At 39.7% G+C, this 22,211-nt stretch overlaps 1 protein-coding gene across 4 annotated transcripts in view; it reads right to left on the bottom strand.

The window, feature by feature from the left end:
• diaph1 (diaphanous related formin 1) overlaps positions 1–22,211 on the bottom strand; it is an 87,448-nt gene that overhangs the window by 5,281 nt on the left and 59,956 nt on the right. For all 4 annotated transcript variants that reach the window (XM_011480129.3, XM_011480130.3, XM_011480127.3 and 1 more), the window contains 9 exons: positions 10,213–10,311; positions 10,039–10,133; positions 9,453–9,554; positions 8,833–9,072; positions 8,373–8,502; positions 8,116–8,240; positions 7,799–7,963; positions 7,387–7,519; positions 3,698–3,787 (listed from right to left, as the gene is read on the bottom strand). In XM_011480129.3, coding sequence (XP_011478431.1) covers positions 3,698–3,787; positions 7,387–7,519; positions 7,799–7,963; positions 8,116–8,240; positions 8,373–8,502; positions 8,833–9,072; positions 9,453–9,554; positions 10,039–10,133; positions 10,213–10,311 — 1,179 coding nt within the window. The remainder of the gene's footprint in view (positions 1–3,697; positions 3,788–7,386; positions 7,520–7,798; positions 7,964–8,115; positions 8,241–8,372; positions 8,503–8,832; positions 9,073–9,452; positions 9,555–10,038; positions 10,134–10,212; positions 10,312–22,211) is intronic.

Raw genomic sequence — 22,211 nt, 5'->3', positions numbered from 1 at the left:
GGGGTGGCAGTAGACAGACGGGGGGCAGACAGCTGCTCATTCCACAAAACCAGCACAACACACGGGCGCAGAGTGAGCTGACGTTCAGGTCAAAGGTGAGTGGGTATATGACTTCCACAGTCTCATTTGCCGTCATACTGCTGTGACACAGTGTGACGCAGTGTTCAGTGGGTCCTGGGTAAACCCAACTCCCTTTGTGGTCTGTGCAGCTGTATGGGAGGATGGGGACTTCAAGTACCACAGACTATCAGAAAACACAGGTTTAGCAGATTAAAACAACCTTAAATAGACAATATTTGATGTAGTTAAGAAATGTATGAAATTAGGATTTGAATTGGGCCGAACAGTGTCAACTTTTTTATTTTCTTAGGGCTATTGTCAGTGGTCTCCAACCCCTAGGGGGCCACAGACCAGTACCAGTTCATGGAAAGGCAAGTACCGGGTCGCATAAAAAAATTAATTAATTAATTAATTTAAAAAAAATCTGGTTTTGAAATGAGTTTTCTTTTGGAAAACTACTGGATTCTCCTCACCACATCTGACTCATTCTCAACACATGTCAAGTCGCATGGGCACATGTCAACTCCAAATATGGATTTATTGCAACAGTTGGTCCAACACACCATAATAATAATAATGCATATTATTCAGCAAAGGGCTGTCTAATGTTACGAGGATGCTGCTAATTCAGTTTTAGTACAGTAATCGTATTTTTTGTTTTTGGTGTCAAATTTTTTATCTATTGCATTTTAATGGTTTTCCGAACAAAATCTATTGTACAGCTACTTTTTAAACCAGCTGCAGATATTTTACAGAGGATGAAGATCGACTTTACCCCTAAAAGTTCAGGGAAACTGGAATCTAAAAATAAACAAAGAATCGGACGCACACTTCAGCCTCATACAGGCTGGTCTTTGAAAATATTGTTTGACGTTAAACCGCTCTGTGGCCTGAAAAAGGTTGAGGACCACTGGTCTACTTGAGCACAGATGCAAACTTCACAGAGTTCTCAGGAGCAATGCAATGACAGTAGTTTAATCTAAAGAAAGAAATCACTAACAAAAAGATACAGCAAACAAATCACCTATTATATTTTCTGATTCATGCTTGAATAATACATATTCCTCAACAGACATTTGGACAGGACTGAGTCATCATGGCTGAAGTGAAGTGTGAACTGAAGTGTGATTTTGGTCATTTTGGACATCTTAATTCCTTCTAACATTTTGTTTAGAACTTTAGTTCTCTGGAACATTGGGCAGCTTTGGGAAGCACATGATTCTGCCACTGCATTCATAACCATCCTTACTTTGGGTACTGCTGAAAGGCCTAACCACCATTTACCTGTGGAGACCCAAACCCTATCACACAGTTTCATAAATCACTATTCTGATCAAATAATGTTCATGTTTCTGTCTAGACTTCAATAACTGTTATGTTATATTGTCCTACAGTCTGTGTTATTCCCTAGATGTTTTTTATTCTTTCAAAAAAAAAAAAAAAATACCTCAATAAAGCTCAACATGACCTACTTTTGTTAATTGGTCTCTAATGACACTAGTGCTGCTCATGAAAGAGGCTAGTTTTTAATGACTCAAAGATTTATCTGACTATAGAACATCCATTCCATTTTTTGTTCATCTAGAATGAGTTTTTAAATATTTCAGCAAAGTTTTATAGGCACAATAGCATCATGTAACAGCACTTTTTAGCAAAGCTCCACTTTTTCTTTGATTAAAAATCACAAGGCACACCACCAACCAAAAATAAAAAACTCTGTAGTCTGTATTGAAAATATCATGTTATCGTTATCAAAGTGCTTTAAATGAGAAAAACAATGGGGAAAAAGTCATAATCTTTCAGATTTCTACCTGCTCAGTGTGAAACATGGACCCGTTTGAACACAGAGCTGATATTCTGGCAAATGTTTTTTTTTTAAATAAGCATAAACACTTGTGAAGATGCATTGTTTGCTGTGTGATTCTTTCAGAGACCACTTCCCCGCACTACTTTTTTAGCTACATTATTGAATGCTCCAGTTGACTTTTGTCTTAAAGAAGCAGTTAAACTGGGGTTTGTCAGAGTAGCCAGGCTGGTTAAGATAAATGAATATTTGGTGCCCAATTTTGCTATATCTTAAAAGAAAACAATATGAATTACTATCAGTGAGGTTTAATACATTCAGCTAAACTTATTCTGTGACTTTAAAGTCACTTATGGGAAAAAAAGTTTTAAAGAACTGATCATACAAACACTTGAAACTTTTCTCTATTTTATCCTTTTGTCAAACAAATGTTTAAGCAAACGGTCCTGTTAAAGCTCAAATAACCAACCATTGCATGAGTGCAAGATCTAACCACATGAATGTTTTCAGCCTGCTCATGGTTTGTGGCTTTAGAGATGTCAAATATGCAGCAGCTGAGCCAGTAAGAAGACGGCTCCTCCTACTTTGACTTCACTATTTTAATAACTCCAACTCTACAATCCAGAAAAAAGGGAGGATAAAACTCCATGGAGGAGACATTTTACTTAAATTTGACACATGAGTCCAAAAATAGTTTTTTTCCCTCAAATAAAACCATTTGAAGAGACTAAAGCCCGCCACCCCACCACATACACACACCATCAGGTATTTCCTGTTAGGAGTGTGAGGTGGTCCAAGCTGTATCATGGATCATTGAGAGAGCCCTAAAGTAGGCCCCCTTCATTCTTTCCTGCTTTCACTTCTCCTGCAGTTAGCCCTCCTCACGTGTCTCAGTTTGGTGATGAGACAGTTGTTGCTACTAAAGTCTTTTACACAGCTCTCACTTTTTTGTAATTTAACGCAGCTTTTGATGTCCACCCAACATATTCTGAAAAAAGAATCAGAGGCACAGAAGAACAAAAGAAATAGGGACAACAAAGTATTAGTAATAAAAGAAAAAAAAAGAGGAAACTAAATAGTTGAGTCTACCATCTGGCTCAGAGCTATTCCAGTCTAGAGCAACGCTTCACATCTGGCTTTTATTGAGGCAGGGATTAGGTTGCATACATTCTTCCACAATGTTTCTTATGTGTAGATGCAAAACTCACAGCCCACTGTAGGAGAACAAACACACACAGGGTCTGTCTTGCTCAAAGCTAATGGGCACTGGATACTTTACCCTTTATGAGGCAACACGTGAATTTCCTAACACCAGGCCTCATGTTGCAATTATCTAAAACGCTTTCCCACTAACTTTTCTGTCTGGCTTTTCCAGGAAGTCACACTTCAGAAGGTGCTCAGAATTACAACTGTGGATCCAACATTCTCAAAACAATAAATGAATAAAAGTACATCTGTCAGCGGAACAGAGTGAACATTAATTTTGTATAAAGCCCCAATATATTTAAATGTAAACATTCCTCAAAATAACTGTGGCAAATCAATAAACTGATGCTTTTCTCTCCCACTGCTGGCACACTCTTCCTTTGTGTGCACCAGCAGTCACTCACAATTTGTTGGGTCCCCTGTACTCATCCCTCCGAAATGAAAAAGGCGCACAAAAAGAGACAGCGACAACAGCCATACCCACAAAAACAAATGAGCTCCTTTAAGTGAACAACAAAAAGCTTTGAGCTCATTTGCTTCCATCTCGAGGCAGGATCTGTGGCAGAAAGTCCAACAGAAAACCTGAAAACATATACTTGTGTTCTGAAGATGTCTATTTATAAGTACCTGCTTGTCGTGGACCTCTTTTTCTCCTGAAGGCAGCACCAGACTGCAGAGCCTCCAGCAGGCCGTCCATGATACCAGTTTCATCATCCTCTGTAAAATAAATAAATAAATGAATATATATCAGGACAAAAAGCATCAAGAACAGTATTAATGAGTCAATATTCAGACATCTCTTCATAAACATGCCCAGATTCACATCATGTACCTCTCTAGTAAGTGGCAAATCAGTGGGAGTTTTATTATTTTCTCTCTGCCTGCTAAAACAAATACGACAAGAAGCTGGCAGATCCAAGCCAGCCAGGCAGGGACCCAATCAAACTGAAACCTACACTGTACGATTTCAAGAAGCAAACCTCTTAACGTTGTAAAACATTCCCTTCAAAATAGAATAAACACTCAGGAACAACATTTACATAAAACCTCAGACTGAGTGTGCGATTTGGCGTACAATACTACATGTAACTACAGGCCACATATGGGGTCTCTTTGTTTGCGCATTTGTTTACATTTGCATTCTGCGCACTGCCTCAAACTCAAGTGAATGTGCTCCAAACTAAGTGGGGCGCTCACTCTCAGGGCTATGGGCAACACGGTGGGCAGCGTTCAGTAGCAAAGCTCAGCCTTCAGACAGATGGTTTCAATCATTTCCATTTCAACCAGAATACAGGCAGAGTGCACAGCGGATGAGGCAGTAGTGTTGGGGGGGTTAAAGGTTTGTGTTGTCACATCTCTAGCTCCCAATCACAAACACAGCACACACACACACACACACACACACACACACACACATACAGTTTAATCCTGCAGTAATCCAAAGGGCAGATGGCCTGTGGTCTCACTTGTCATGTCTGAGAAAGTTTCTGTCACACACTCCTCAGTTTTCTATAGCTCACACACACCCCTCAATGTTCAACCCCAGGAACTGCACAAATCCATTTATTATCCATAATATAAAGACAGTGTTTACTCAGTTTTACTTGGAGTAACCACATGAGTAGACTAAAACACTGGAAGCACAGACACACTGACCTATTTGTGAAAATGAACAGAAAGAATAAAGAAATGGTTGTGCACTAAACATAGTCTTTGTTGTCAGAGTAAAAATCCAGCCTCAACTGGACATGTTCTAGGCTTCAAGCTCTCTATAACAAAATACAAACAACTCCTATTTGTGAAGTTGTGAAAGACAGCCTTACTTTTAAACAAGGCACTGTATAAGTTTTCCTAACCATAAAGATTTGTCAAAATTATCAGCAATAAATCAGACTTCAAGTGGAAAAACAAAAATGTTTGTATTAAAATGTGCACACAAATTTGTAATAATTCTATAATTGACCACATGATCATCAATACAGTAATGGCGGTATAAACCATACTGGTTTCTTTGTTAGGAATAGTACAGACAGGGAATTAATCTTTACACATTTGACAGTGCATGACAACAACACCAGAGTAGCAACCTAAAGCAAATAAGAAGTTAAGACAGATTATTGTGTTTAATAGTATTACAGGGTGAGATTTTAAAGGTCTTCCTCTTGATCCGATCTACTTTAATGAGACAGACCATCTTTGTGGAACACAAACACACAGTGGTCCAGTGTCTTCTAAGGAGCACTAGCACCCCCAATGGAAGTTCACACAATAGCAGAGGAGACAAAACAACTGCACTGAAATGTAATGAGAAATGACAAAGAGGGAAAGATCATTGCCTTTTAAACACAACAGCTATGCTGACTTAAACGGGATCTTTATTTTTTCATGTGCCCGTAGTTATATTTTTTTTCCAAATCAGCTTGCTGTAAAACATCAGGCACCCCAGACTTATCCTTTTTCATCTTTTCCTGTGTGCTGCTTTTCTCCTCCCTTGCTCTAACCCCCTTTCCAGAGACACCACATAGTCTAATCCGCCGCTGAGCATCTGCTGCCCTACTCTGGGCCGTCCCTTCCCCCACGCTGCCATCCCATCTGTGGAGCACGAGCACTCCCTGTGGCAGTTCCCATAACAGAGGAAGGAGATGGTCAGGCCACAACTGCACACACCCTTTACCTCATGTGACAACATGCAGTCTTTTTGCAGACACGACTGACACCTAGCTTCAGAAAAGAAGGATTTCAGCTCCCAAAAGTTGAATTTATGACAAGCTCTCCTGTCAGATGTAATTAGAACAAACATCTCACTGAGCTGTTGGGTGTGGTAGAAGATTACTGGCTCAGTACTTTGTTTAGTGTGATGAAAAATGTCCAAGTACATGATATAAATAAGACACTGTAAATGTACATATTTATTCAATCACTAACATATGCGATGAGGAGCAATCCAGAAAGACTTTCAGAAGAACGATCCACAGCCATACAGCACATTCACACAGTTTGAGTGTATGTCTGTCTTTGTGTGTCTGTGTATGTGTTGTAATGAGCCTGTGAGATTCCAAACCTAAAGGCCACAAACTGAAAACACACACTGACCTTCTCAAGGTTAAACAAATAACTGAGATTTAAGGTTTGCAGTCAAAAAGAAACGCCAATGCAGGGTGAATTCCAGAGATAGCAAAAGTATGGGAGCCAACAGGTGGGGAAAAAAACATGAGCAGCAGTTAAATGGCTCCTTTCAGCTGCTGTTTTAAACAACCTTTTTACTTATGAGGGTTGTAAACAAATTCTGAACAAAGATCAAGTTCATACAAGAGACATTTAAATGTGGTTTAATTCAAATAGGAGCTTTGGATGAGACGACTGCAGGAGAGTCAAATAAGCCACCTGTATGTAAATGGTCTCTGGCCCACTAACACACCCCCAACACTTCTCTTTGAAGCACTACTATGTTTCATATGTGTCTGACAGGCTGAACGTGAGTTTTAGCAACTGGGATGCAGCTTTAGATTCTAAAGACAGAGATAACGGGTAATAAAAGGAGAATCATCCTTTATTCTAAATAAAATAACCAGAGAGGTAAAGTAAAAAAAAACAAATAGAAGAAAAAAAGAGCGTGAGATGAGGAGATGCCAGCTAGAGCATGAGCCATCAGGATAATGAGCCAAAACTGTTTTTTTAGGAACAGCCTCTTTCCAAAAGTTAAGATAAACAAAAGAGTTTGAAAGTAAGCATCAGGAATTATAGTCACAAAAATGCACTGACACTGTAGAAAAATTTGAGTGTGGAAAGCTGAATCTCTGGAGAACCCAAGTTGAGCCCAAGAGGGGAGAAATGCACTGAAAGTAGGTCACAGTCTAAAAGACGAAGAAAAAAAAAGTCTGGGAACATAAATGTGGCCACAAGGCTGGATGTGAGAGCTCACTGTGTGCATGCAGGGATGAGAGAGTGGTCACGGGTATATGTTATGGGACAATGTGCCAGAAGGCTTTTTTAAGGAATAGCATTAAACAGTTTAAAAGAAGAGTGTTTTTTGAAAAGAAAATCCACAAGCTCAAACGTTATAAAGTTATAAATGAAAGTATCCATGTTGTTTGTCTTCTTCAATCATGTAAACATCATTAGATTATCTCTGGTCTAGAAATACTAATGAACTGGAGTTTTACACACACAAACATTCAAGCACACACACAGATGTTCAGCACAAGTGTGGACTCTGAGTGCCCCCAACAGGAATCAGAGAGAAATACAGGGTGAGGGATGAGAAATGATTCTTTTTCTTTTGGTCAGAAAAGTAAAAAAACATGAACATTTGTGACCTGTGTTGATGTTAGGTAATTGGCTCCTCTTGAGTTTCTCCTCTTTCTCTTTTTCTGCTTTTTCTCGAGCCAGTTTGGCTCTTTTGATCTTTTCTTCAGCCTCCTTCCTCTTTTGATTCTCTTTTACCGCTTGCTGTGAGTAAAAAGAAGAATAAAGATTATAAATAATTAAGAGTGCAGACATGTAAATGGGTTTACTTTCTGGGAGAACTTTTTTTAAGTTATGACAGAAGAAAATGATGTTATAGTTCATGTTTATTATGCCAACACAGAGCTGTGCAAAGGGGTTTTTATGTAAGGAACTCTGGACTAGCTCCACTGTTCTTTTGTATCATAGAGCTTTAAAAAGACTTTTTTTATCAGAAGAAACTTAAAACACTATTTTTTAACATGCAAAAACCCAAATCCGCACCTGGAACATGTTTTTAAAGTTGTTTAGGTCACTGAAAAATTCCTCCACAGATATCTTCTTTGGGTCAAAAACAAAATAATCTCCGAGATCGTTATATTGTTTCTCCATGTTCTTGTGCAGCAGGTCCAGTTTTTCAAACTGCTCATTGGCTTGCTTCACAAAAATGTAAAAGCAGGGTGTTAAGGTACACAATACCCATAAATCTGGACTTTTATCAAGCAAAATGAAACAAATATTTTTCACTTAAAAAACTTTGCATTTTACTGTACTTGTTCTGCCAAAAAAAAAAAAGTTTAATAGCTGAATTCAAAGGATATAGACATCTTTTCTACAAACTGATCGTTGTCGTTTTGTGGTGGAGGAAAAGTTTCCAGATCCTTCTCTATGCTCTTTATCTGACGGCTCATCTGCTCAAGGTTCTTCTGAATCGTTTCAGCAGAAACTGTGGAAGAAAAAAGAAATGTCAAAACTTCACTAAATACACATTTGATGGTGTCCGTTAAAAAGTGTAAAAGAAAAAAAAAAATACATATAACACAATTTATATGAACACATTGGGGGGTATAAAGCATACCTCTGCTGGCCTTTTCCACATGCGTGAGCTCATCGGGAAAGCTCATCACATCGGGGTACTGCTCCTCACACACATCAGCGAGAAAGTGGAGCAGTGTCTGCTTCAGGTCAGCTGATTTGGTGTCACGGAGCTAAAGAGACAAAACTTAACATGTCATGTTTTTGCATTCTAAGCTTGACCATGCAGGTCATTTCTGCGTACTTTTAAAATATTGTACCTGGATGTACAACTATAAACAGAAATTTGCATTTGGCTAAAACAGCTTTCATAACTTTTAACCTACTCTTTGTCATCACTTGTATTAAACAACTTATGAGGTGCAGAAATGTATTTGACGTCATAAAGTGTAGAACTAAAAATAAAGACAGCAGCGAAAACGACTGCTTTAGTGCGTCTGCCACTTAACAGCACAGTTAAGTTGGAAAAGGGTCTCTTTTATAAATTCCGTGCGTCACTGCACCTTGCAAAGGTATGAGATGGAGAAACCAAAAGCGCTGCCGTTTCGGGAGCCAGCATTCATATAATTCCCAACAAGGAGTATGATCTGCAGCAGCTTCGAGAAAGTTTCACTTTTCCTGAGCTCCTCGCAGGCTGCGGTCACAGACACCACATCTGGCTTTATGTTGTTCAGCTGCTCCTCAAACTGCAGCTTGAACTGGATGGCCTGAAGCCGCGTCATCAGTCGCTTCACACTTGATATCTGGACAAACAAAAGAGATGGAAAATTTGAGGCCAAATTCCTGTTATGAATGTTGCCACACAATCCGTCTGTGCTGATGTGCACAGACATCTGTTACTTCGACATCCACAGATGAACAAAGCAGATTCTTCTCAACGGTACACGTTGAAACACTTCCTGTTTTATACACGTTGGCTGGCACAATCTTTTTCTTTTTTTGGTTCATTTCAGAATATCAAACTACAATGAAGTCTAGAAACATCTGACAATTAATCATCAAAACAGTGCTGTTTATGGATTATTTTGAGTCATTGTTAAAGCCTATAATTTTTATGCAGCTAGGTCTAATTCCTTAATCTTTTGAGCATTTATGGTTCGTTTCCAAATTGGATTTTCCTTACCACTACTGCAAACTGTTCGGACTCCGCCAAATCATTGTACTCATCCTTCATCTCTCCCAGAATGCTCAGCTGTTCGGGTCCTGGCAGCTGCTTGATCAGGTTCTATGTGGAAGCAAACAGGAAATTATACTGATGGAGTGTGAAGAGGTTTATGTCCATTTACCGGTAAATCAGCTCTTTAACTCAGGCATGGCATAAACCAACCGCACACACACACACACACACACACACACACACACACAGACACACACACTGACTCAAAGAGATGTAGAACCATACTAAGAAATGTGTGGGACCTTTTCATTTTCAATAAACTTGAGGGCTTTGTGTTTCATAATTCATTTTTCTTGGTGCTTTTCTAAAAATCTTATTCACTGCATGAAACCCTCTGAAAAAAGTAAATAACATTTAAGTGACCTTCAACTAAAAGACTGAATACTTCAGAAATCCACAGTAAAGTGTATATTGGTATTTTTTTAATAAAGACTAATGGTGAAATAACATTAACCTGGCCTAAAGTAAAACAAATGATTTATTCTAAAAATGTGATCAAAATGATCATAATATTAGAGTAAAAATGAAATACCTGAACCAGGGACTCTGTGAGGACCTTCTCATTAACCTGCAAGATGGCACACTTGATCTCTTCATAAGGGAGACGGAATGATCCCAGGAAAATAGCTGCACCAGTAAAAGTCAAGATTTATTTTTGAAAATATTTTACTTTTTCACATAAAAAAGGCCAAGAGAATGAACTTACACAGGTTCTGTGAAGTCTTGGAATCGAGAATCTTCAGCTCCTTCACCTTTTTCTTCTGCTGCTGCTTCTTGTCATCTCCATCATCCTGCTCTTTCTTGGCTACAAAAAAAAAGTAAAAGAGGGTGGTAAAGGTCACAGAGAACAACACAGAGACCGTAATAACTTTATGATCTCAAGAGCTACTTTACAAAACTATTTGTTCAAAAATAAAGTTCCACAGAGTTCAAATCCTTGAGCTGGAATACAGAAAGGGATTAATTGAGGGCCTTTGTGAGGGATGGAAAAAGTGACAGAGTTGGCGTGCCCTTTCCGTTTTTCTCCATGACTGTAGCAAGTGCATGATGCCACGGAGGTGTCGGATTTGTACGTAACCTGCCTTGGGTAATACTGAACTAACGTGAAATGGCTGTAAAAGTGTGAGAACCATGTTGTCAGAGAGTGTGCTTCTTTAATGCAGCCTGACAGCTGGTAACTTCAGGGCATTCAAAATTTGCCATCAACTTCTGGGCACGCATACACACTTCATTTTATCGCACGCTCAACAGAAAAACGCTTCACTTTAACTTGTTTGGACAAGTTCAGGATTGTGACTGGGAGGACGTATCGGAGCGAGGGGGTAGATGTGCGCTGGACGAGAATTGGATGTGAAAGAGGAGCAATCACGTGGGTTTGACCATATAACAGTTCAATGTATTCAGGCACATGAGGTCTGAGCCGAGCAGAGCTGTGCTGTCACATTTTGTTTTGTTGCTCTTGTCAATATTACATAACCACTCAAATTTGATTTCCAATATGTCAGGATGCAGGCTGAACGGATTAGACAAATCAGTCAGTTACGAACTATTCCTTCAAACTGGCTGTTGATGGTAATGGGGAACACCTTGTCAGCCCTTTTACAAACACCAACAGTCTCTCTGCATCTCCTAGGAATGATAAACAGAAGGTTGACCTTTTACTTCAATACCAGTTCAGGTTTATCAAAATGTAGGACTTCTCAGCCTCCCTGTGACCTTGTCTTTCCCCTGTCTATGCATGAATCAGACACTAGAAGAAAAAAAAGGTTAGGATAAAGGGCAGGAACTAGGTTGTTTTGACATTTAAAGTGTGAGCCTACTGCCTCTTTTGTTTTTTCTTTCCTTTTCTTCCCCAGAGACAGGCTGAGACAAGAGATATCCGGCACCATCCTGAGTGGTCCATCCGCTTATACTTCCAGGTGATGAGAGGTTTTGACTTCCACAGGAAAGGCTACCTGGACTACAATTGAATACTCATCACGTAGATTGTTTAGATGCCTGGTGTTAGTCTAATGTCATTTAGAGTTACCCAACACCCAGCTTCTTTTCTTTTTTTGTGTGTAACTTTATTTTTTTTTACTTTCTAGGTGAAGTTTGATTGGTTAAAAGTCACAAAGAGCAGCACTGTAAGTTCTCCAAACACTCACAAAAAACCTCAGCACCATCACAACTCATCCATTGATCTGCTGACCCGTCCGCATGACCAGTGAAGCCGGGCTTTGTCTCCATGAGCGATGGCAGTCAGTTCAACAGTCTGTTAATGAGGCCATGCTCCTAATCAGTGAATCCATTTGAAGACACAGAACTGTGAGCCCAGTAGCCCATGACAGCTCAGCTGATTGTTCTGCTCAAAAACAGTGACCGCTTCATAAACCTCAACATTCCAGCCACTTTTAACTTTTGCTCTAATTCTGTTCAAATGTTAAAACCATGAATGATTATGAGACTATTGTGTCTAGTCTGTTCAAGGTTCTTTCTGAGAGCAGGAAAGTGAAGCAGGAAGCCAGCAGCTACAAAAACAAGAAAGGAAAATACCACAGGAAATTAGGAAGGACAAGCATTATCTTTGTACAAACAAAAATAAATTAGTCACAGCTACACTGTTAAGTTAGGATATGACACAGAGTCGCAGTGACACTATTCTCGATATAGCCACATGCTCAGATACAAAATATATGGAAATGACCCTAAGACAAAAACAAAACCCCAAAGTAATAATATCTTCAGTAATCTTTTAATCTACCAAATATCAGGAGACATTCACAAACTTATGCCACAGTGCGGCTGAACTTCTAATCTGGATGCCATATAATCTCTTGGAGAAGCAATCCACTTAGTGAGGGGCAAGACGAGTGACTTAGTGGAAGCATCATGTCACTGGGTCAGTGTGTGTTAGTGGGACAGTCTCCTGCATATGGAGTCAGTGAGGAAGCATGTGTGTGCAAAGCTCCACCATGCCAGCTGGGCTCCACCAATAGAATCAGCCGCAGCTATGATGACCTAACGGCTGATTCATAAAATGGGGTCTGGTGTGCAGTGTAAAATGGCTGCTTTGTGGTTTCCACATGCACAGCCTTCCTTCATTTATGAGCCAATGGCACCTCTAGTGGTGGACATGGAGCACTGAGAGGGTAATGCTAAGTCACTGTGGAGGAAGAAAGGAGAAGACGGGGGAGGATAAGTGCACCCGCACACACAGAAAGATATACACAAGCACAAACTAACTTGTGGAGTGCTGACAACTCAAAATCCACATGCTTTTAATGTTCCAGCTGCCTTTTTGTTTTATATTCAGACAAAAAAAAGCCCCCTTTCTGGAGAGAAACTGACACCCCTTCCACAGTAATTTTCCTGGAACCGCCCCCCCGTCCATCACCAGCAGCTGCTTGGCACTAAAATATCTGTGTGTGTGTGTGTGCACATGCACAAAAACAAGAAACTCTTCCATTCCAGACTTCTGTTTTTAATTAAGTGGAGAGCAGAAAGATGGAAAACGGCAGGAAAAGAAGGGGGGGGGGTCGGCAGGATCACGCGGAGTCGAGTCACGCAGAGGTCCTTGTCAGTTTGTTAGCAAGTATCTGTGTGTTTTAATGTGCACAAAGAGGAGTCTGTTTATCGGCCAGCAGACAGGAGTGCGTGTCCTTCGCTCCCCCCCCCCACATCACTTTTCACTCTCATTCCTCCACTCCTTAAAAGGAGAAAATGGTTGTGATAAAGGTGAAGGGCAGCAAGGCTGAAGGAAGGGAAAAAAAAGATTGAAGTAAAATTGTGGTCAAGAACAAAGAACAAAACAGTAATAAAAGAGAAAAAAAACTTTTCTGCAGCCTCTAATCAACAGTTTCTGTATTTTCCCACAAAGCATCCCTTCTTTTCAGCCATAGCTTTTTACTATTTTTATACAAGCAATCCGTCCTCTCATCACCACTTCCTGTTTCTGCAGTTTGTTGGTTTATTTTTACCCCACTAAAAGCTTTCAGATGATCTGCTCTGTTGTATCATAGGAGCATAAAGACTTGTGCATTGGCCATCTGGTGGCAAGACAGGAGAAAAGCACAAGTTTAACTTAATATAACCTTAAACTAACTTTTTCCACTCAGCATTCCAGAGGCTGGATATTGTTTAAAGAGAAGCAGAAGAGGGGGGTGTGCAGTTTGAGAAAAGTTCAATACATTTTTTGGAAAGTCTCTGAAGTCGTTTTTTGTTTCTTGGAGGGGGGGACAAACACCCTAAAGCAAAAAATAAAACTTTTTTGGGGATTCTGAATTGTAAGTTTGAGGGCACAGCAGAACATTCTATCTGGAGTACACAGAGGACCTAAACTTTGGCAGACAGATGAACAGCTGTTGCCTTGGTCCCTTTAAACTTTAAATGTCCATTCTGTCGTCCTCTATACAAGAGTGCGCGTGATACAATACAAGTGGTTGACATGAGAATAAGAAGGTTTCCACGGTAACTTGGGGTCTGAAAGAGTTCTTTCATCCTGTTTTTCCACTGTGAAAGGAAATGAGGAAAATAGATTCCTGACTCAGTGTGTGCATGTGTGCGCGCACGCATACAATTGTGTGAAAAGAACCAGATGGCAGGGTGGGGCAGGGAGGAGGGGGGAATGGGGCAGGATGTAGGAGGGCCAGAATGCAAGGGGAGGGCATGAGGGTGGGGCTAAGAAGTGTGCTCCCTTGCGCTCCCCTGGTGCATGAACACTGTAACTGCAACTAAAATTATTCTTAATAGATGGACATTTAGCACCAAGTTTACTTTAAATAAAAAAGTTAAATAAAATAAAGCCAAGATATACAATTTCTTTTTATTTATGATTTTCTTAGCTTATCAAAATTGACTTGTTTTTTTGGCTTTAAAACAGAAAAAAACAAACTCCACTGTTAAATTGTCAATGCAATTTGAAATAACATTTTTAAATATTCTGCCCTTCAAAAAGGGATTCATTAATAACCACAAGAATTTTTTTTGTAGTTTTGGTGGACCAAAGCAGGTAAAAGTGCAAACTTCATTGACTAACAAGAAAAGAAAATCGTCTTTGAATTATTTCCTAATATTAGTCTGCAATCTGCAGCACGTGCAATTCATTTTAATTTAATTTTTGCAACTACTAGATCTAATTTTGCTTTATTTTTAAATAAATAAAACCCAAAATATTTGCAAACACTTCCCCAACAACTTAATACTTTGAAAAATGTTTTTTTTTTCCACAGACAAATGAGTATAACAAAAACTAACAGATTAAAACTTATTGTTTAAAGAAAAGAAAAAGCATTTTATGGTGTAATCAAAAGTCTAGCATTGTTTTTTCTTGTTGTTTAAACGGTTACAGTGTAATATGGAACAAGAAAGTGAGTTTTTCAGTTGGGTCACTATTTATGTGTGGAGCCACAGTGCCCTCCTCTGGTGAAACTGGGGAACTGCTGCTGGAGAACACAAGGCTGGCAAACCCCAAACGCTTGGATACACCATTACCTTCATGCTCCACCTCACCACCTCACCATTTTGGGTGTGTGTGTGTGTGTACGTGAGAAAGGGTGAGAAGATACTATTTTAAACAGTAACATAATGCTTGTGTATGCATCTCTAATGCTGCAGGGGGGGGAACAGAGATACACAACATGGTCAGTGGGTCTGTTTGTGTGGACACGAGTGTTTGGTGTTGTTCTCTCAGGGCCAATGTGACCCCTCTGTTCTCCTGGCCATGAAGGTCTTTGGCGATGACGCATACATGGCACGTTACAGAATCACTGATGAGACACACAAGTATGCTGCCAGCATTGCTGATAAGGTGCGCTACAGTTGACACATCGACACAACGCTACCTTGAACTTGAATTTGCACTTGCTGAAACTACACAAAGAGCCAATAAATCCCCACGGCGAATAGGAGAGGACACAGAGCCCCCCAGCACACGCATACAAACACACGTACACTCAGAGGGAGATGTGAGCTGGTATGGAGTGCTTATTAAATCAGTCCTATATCAGCCAGTCTCCTTGGGACATCAGAAAAGATTTACTACAGCAATTACACTGGCTAATTACAAGGAGGAGAGAGGGAGGGAGTGTGTGAGAGCTACAGAGTGTAAAGGGGAGAAAGGAAATCAAATTCAAAGGAGACAGAGCAAATAAAGGTGGGAAAAGTGAGACAACATGAAAGCAAATAAAAAAAAGGAAGAAAGAGAAAAGTTTAAAGGACAAAGATGATGAGAGAGGGACCTTGAGCCACCTGAAACACCTGAGCCTTAATGTGATGGAGGCACAAAGCCCAAACACACAAAGGCCTATTGTTCAGACTCACAAGCCAGCTGTGTGCTTCTGGCAGAATAAGTGAGTGACTCATTCACTACATGAGGACTTTTCTGTAGTGTTTGCTATTTAAAGTGTCAATGTCCTTGGTGTTGCTCTGGCTTTCACAGCACATCGCTTCCTCTATTGAGAAAAGAAAGAATTAACAGGTATGCTGGGTATCCACTGAAGGATCTGATGAGAGGATGTCAGATGGGACTTGGTGACATTTGTTGCATGCACTTCACTGTACGATGACATTAGTTCTCTTATGGTCAGAGTGAAGGTCCAGCAACCATTTCTCCTAAATAAAGTTTATAGCAGATAAAAACAGAAATGTCTGCAGAGACAGCTGACAAAGTTAAATGTTTTGTCTATGCACACAGAGCCAGCTGCCCTTACCCTGCTTTTCCCCCACACAACAGTCACAAAACCTACCGGTATGTCATCCTCACATCAGATTTGACCCACAACAATGAAGATGCTTTTTTAAATGTCAGATCACGTCTTTTATCATTAATGATCTGACTTTAGTCCGTGGTTTAACCTGTTTTTAACTGAAAAACTGGCTTGGCACTGATGCACCAGCAATTCTCACTGAGGCTTCTCCACCTAATTTGAACTTTTTATTTTCAATCAGAGGAGAAAAGAAAGGTGGGGGAAATGCATCGATTGCTCACAAAAAATAGCCTCTGAAAATATTGAACTGAGAAAATATTGTTCATTTGAGCATCATGCTTTTCCTTTCTGGTGATCCACCTGTTTTAACTGTCACTACATACAGACCACCAAACCCTCCTTCCTGTTTTATTGAAGAATTTTCTGAATTTTTATAATATAGTCACATTAAGTGCAATAGGATTTCAATAACTAGTGATTTTAATTTACATGTTGACAAAAACTATGATATCTATGCCTGTGAGTTTTTAAATCCTCTGAGCAGCATGGATTTTCAGCAACATGTCTCACAACCAACTCCCAGCAGAGGACACACCCTGGACCCTGTAATTACCTATGGCCTGTCCACCGGGGTGTCCTCTGTTTTTGACCCGACTATATCAGACAATTACTGTGTGTGTTTGTGTGTTTTTTTTTTTTTTTAAATGTCACTTGTGAAATCCAGCAAGAAAACTCTGAGAACTGCGAGGAAACTAAATAACACCAGAAGTGGCTGCAGGTTTTATTGATTTTTTAAACAAACTCCTGCTCAGATTTTACCTGCACCCTGTGATTATATTGTTGATCATTTTAATAACAGACTTCAGTCTTCCATAGTTGCAGTGGCTCCATTCAAGACGAGAACATTAAGAACCACTTTAATGCCATGAAAGACTGATGACATTAAGCGTCTGAAACCGAATGGCAGAGAGGAAATACAAGATGACAAAATTATTAATTCATCAAGAAATTTTAAAAGACCAACTAAAAATTTACAATAAGCCAATTCAACAGGCCAGAACTGTCTATGTTTCAAAAATAATTTAATAAAAGAAAAACAATTCAAAATTTCTTTATAAAACAAATATTTTATTTCACAAAGATTTCAACAAGTCCTCCATGCCATCCTCTAATGCTGCATGTGAGGAGTTTGCCGACCACTTCATGGGTAAAGTCAATGCTATAAGATCTAATATTTCAACTATGCAATACACTGGTTTTAACAGATCACCAGCATTGTTTTTACCAGAGGAAACACTGGGGAGTTTTGTCCTGGTTGATGCAGAGATGCTTTGTCGAGTTGTATTCCAAGCAAACGCCACAACCTGCCTTTTAGATCCCATTCCCACTTCACTTTTTAAAGCATTTTATGGTTTCTTTGAGTCAGAGCTTTTAAATAGAGTAAACGGCTCTCTTCCGATGGGGGTCTTTCCCTCTGCCTGTAAGACGGCGGTGGGGAGGCCCCTTCTGAAGAGTCATTTAGAGCCGAAAACTCTGGATAACTACAGACCCGTATACAAGAAACTTTCTGCTCTGGTGCTACTGGATCTTAGTGCCGCTTTTGATAGAGTAGATCACCAGATTTTAGTAGACAGACTGAGGAGTCTAGTGGGCCTCTGGGAATGTTCTTAAGTGGTTTTATTTCTATCAAACAGATCAAAAAATGTATGTTAGCATGGTTACATGTTCTTTAAGAATCCATAAAATAAGTTGTGGAATTCCCCAAAGGTCAATTTTAAGTTCTACACTTTAATTTGTATATGTTGCCTACTGGGGATGTTATCAAGAGACACGGGAATGACTTTCACAGCTACGCTGATGATACAAAGCTTTACATCGCCGTGTCTCTGATGACCTTGAACCTATTAACACTCTTTTAAATTATATTTAAGATATAAAGTCGTGGATGGCAGAAAACTCCCTACAGCTCAACCAGGACAAAACTGAAATTTTAATAATTGCTTCTGAAGACAAAAGAGAGATGATTTTATCCATTTCTTCAGAATTTTAAACCTCACTGAAACTTGGGCATACCTTTTGAACTAAATTTTATCCCACGCATTAAAAGTGTTGTTAAAACAGGATTTTATCATTGCCAGAGTCCGCTCATCCCGAGCAAATTCTTATGAATTTCGCTCCAGTGTTACTTGTGGGGATGTTTTCTACCAGGACTTGCTGGCTTGGTCGGTGGTTGCTGCCCTTGCTGGGGCGGCAGGAGTTTAACATTGCAGCCTCACAGCTGTGAGGTGGACCCCGTTGCTGTCCCGGTCGGGGTGGGCTCTGTGGCAATGTTCATATGGCCGAGCTGGCTCCTGCTATGAGGGGATCCCCAAAAACACTTTCCTCACAGCAGAGCCAAGCCTCAAGTTTCTTTTAAAAGTTAGTTTTATTGAGTGTGGGGTCATGGGTGGTATGTGTTAACAGAGTGTAATCGCAAAGGTGAAGGGTGGGTTGGGTTTTTATTGTAATATTGTGTATGTTTTTTGATTTAAATGTTAAACCCCTTCGAGTCAAGGTATGAGAACTGCTTTTTTTATAAATAAAGTTTGATTTGATTTGAAAGTTTGATTTGATCGACAACTGTACATTCCACCATGACTGCCCCTGTAATATATGCATAACCATAAAGAGTCTCATTTACATGATCAGGGCAGTAGAAATGAAAACTTAAAAATTGGGTTTTCATCTCAATTAAAAAGTTAGATGAACTCTAACACACTTGGACCCCATGAGGCACATTTTGCCCTGGGCAAGAAGGATTAGGTACTGCACTCCTGTCAGCTCTCAAATATTCATTATTACCTCATGGAAAGATAGCAGACACAGAACAAGTGGGAGTAAGAAGCAGCAAGAAAAAAGGGAGGGGGGGGCATGAATAAGTGATAGAGAGACACTATGAATACAAGCATTTCTGACTTATGCAAGGCAAATAGATGAAAAGAGAACAGGAAAAAAATTTAGGTCTACACAATGTCATGCCATGGAGGACCATTAGAAGTGAATCACAGTTGTGGTGCACACTCATCCCGGTTAATCTCCCGGTTTCTGTCCTCTCGTCTTCCGGCCTCAGCCATCTATCCTTTCACTCGTCTTTATCTCTGCTTCAGTGATGAGGACAAAAGAAAGCACTCAATCATTTGCTCACCCTTCCTCTCCCTTATCCTTTTTTGTGGTCTCTTCAGGCAAGGCTCACAGGCTTGATTAGCAATTGTGACTTGACCGCGTGGTGGAAAGATTGGCACACATGCGCCGAGACGCTCATGAGCACAAGCGCACACAAAAATGTATGTCCAGACACACAAATGTGGCAAGAAGGAGAACCAAAGCCAGTTTTGCTTGGTCTGATTGTCCCTTGAGCAAGGCACAGTGGGGGAGGGATGGGAGGAAGTGGGCAATTTAGCCTTTTTTAATGTCAGCCATCACCCGCAGGGGAGACATACATGCACAGACACTTGAGTGTCTGTCTGGAGGCAAAAAGATTGGGCTGTTTTCTGGTGCTTGTCGCTGTGTTGAGTTTTTTATTTTCGCCTTTCCACCCCCAAGCCAACACATTAACATAATGAAGCCAAGGAAATAAGAGGAATGGAAAAAGGCATTAGGACAAAAATATGTGAATAGTAATGCTGGCGAGGGACGAGGGAGTTAAGCACCAAAGCAGCACAACTGAGGCTAAAAGCATGAGAGACATGGATAAGGGAAGACAGCTGTCCGGTCAGTAGAATATGAATAAAAACTAAAAGGAATAAAGCTGAGTTTTTAAAAATACTGTGAGATTTCGTGTGATTAGCACAGACAAAAATCCTCCACACACATGGGGTTTTTCTTAAAATTTCAGATGCATTAAATGTTATTTTCTTTGTTTTAAAACTGTACGGCAGGGTTTTAAACTTTAAATTGATGAAGTTGATGTGGTTAGCCCACCAGTCTACATCCAATAACATATACTGACATGTTTTTAAAAATATAAATGCATTTTCCCCAAATATGAACTGAAATCTCCTTAAAAAATATGCAAAGTGAATATTTTTGCAAGAAGCTTCTGTAGCAGCAGTTTTCTTTCCAAGTATCTAAAGACGTTTATACTTCGATTCAAACACTATAAAAATAATTATAAACATTACTTTGACCTTCAGCAAACTGAAATTTGATAAATTAATATGCAAGACTTAATTAAGGCTGTTTGTCAGGTCTCCAAACAAATATCTTACAGGGTTTGGATTTTGCTGTCAGCGACTCCCTGACGGACAGTCTTGACTAGACGTCCCATGAGCTCTGCTTTAAGCGTTAATCGTCATACTAAAAGGTCATACAAGTCTCATTTTTACACAACTGGGCTATCCTTATAGTCCTCTCTGCATTTGTGTGCTCTTGAACTTTTCATTTATTTTGACTAAATTCTCAGTTCATCACAGCAGCATAAGCTAAATCCTGACATGTTGACTTTGTTGGGATGCTCTTTACCAGGTGCTGAACAGCATCTTGATTTGGCCCAAAACAGAGCTCGATTTAGAAACATTTGGTGTCCACAGAGAAGTAAAACTGGTGTGCTCTCAGATTCCTTCAGATGTCACTTGGCAAACTAGACACTAAAAGTCTGGATGGTAAAGTGTTGCCAAGATGGTAGGGATTCTGGGAAGATCTCCAGTCTCTGCAGAGGACTTCTGAAGTATGCTTGCAGTGACTATCAAGCTATTGGTCTCCTCCCAGACCAACGCCTTAGGCTCTGTTACTCAATTTGGCAAAAATTGGCAGTTATTTTTGAAGATCTAGTGTCTTAAGTTTTTTCCATCCCAAACATCTATGCTGCTAAGTTTTTGAAAAGATTTGTAAATGCTATTGTAAGGTATTTCTGTGCATGCATTAATTGGAAAATTCAGTTCAGTTTACTTAATGTAAAAGATGAAATGCTTTCAACCTGTGTAAACACAAAATTGAAAACATGCAGACAAGTTTCTATGAAAATACTAGTATAACTGACAGTTTGTGATTACTATATTTTAACAAAAATAGCTTGAAGAGAACATGATATATAGAAATGATATTTATTTAATTTTTAAACCACTGGGTCTCTTATTCTGGACAGAAAGAATATCATAAGATCAAGCAACTAATAGGAATTACCAGTAACATGAAGAACAAACTTATCTCAACATTTCTTCTTGCACATTTTCTAGAAAAACAAGTTTTGCTCAAAACTTTAAAAATAAGAATTCACAATCAGCCTCAGCAACTAAAAGGGATGACAGCCGTGTTGTGGGAAACTATCTCCCTACAGAAATTCTGGGGTAAGTCTCTTTTAAAGAACTGTTGGGATTTAGCAGGTTCCCCGGTTTGTGAAATTAGTTAACCCCTTCCCAGTCAAAGAAAATTGTTCCAACCCTCCAAAAAATAAATTAAACTAGAGAAACGGACATTTAAACAAAAAGAAAGACATGCAAATCCTCTCCTGAAACATCTGTCTGCTGGCCTCTCTGGGGAATTGGCTGTAGCCGAGGCTAGACAAAAAGACACACTCTCACAAAAGACAAACAAAAACACAGATTTCACAAACGTACACAAAACTAATCCCTCTATGCGCTTAGTGAGTCATCAGGGGACGTGTTGCCAATCAGAAGGCTGTGTGAGGTTGAGTGAATGAGAACAATCAAGAAAAAACTAAATATGGCTCAGGGAACGTGCTTATGTGCGCAAGGGTTTGCTTGGCTAAATTCAGATTGGCCTCTGTCTTCACCTAATGCATTGCTAGAGGGAGTGTGTCCGTGAGGGGGAGAGATTTTCCAGCTCTTCCAGAACTAAATCGCTTTATAGCGAAAGCAAGTCTTTGTTTTAGGATTGGCTGTACGTTTGGTTACACTGGTCTAAATCTCAGCAAAATTAATGTCATGCAAAGATTGGTGTTTAAATAGACAAGCTTCTTAGTTGATAAACCTACGTGATGGTCAGCATGTGCTGTGTTTTTCTCCCCTAAAGAGGATGGAGG

The sequence above is a fragment of the Oryzias latipes genome, chromosome 10 (assembly GCF_002234675.1).
Source record: "Oryzias latipes chromosome 10, ASM223467v1".
NCBI classification, from domain to species: Eukaryota; Metazoa; Chordata; class Actinopteri; order Beloniformes; family Adrianichthyidae; genus Oryzias; species Oryzias latipes.
The sequence above is the reverse complement of the archived record's forward strand: the minus strand, read 5'-3'. Positions and strand labels throughout refer to the sequence as shown.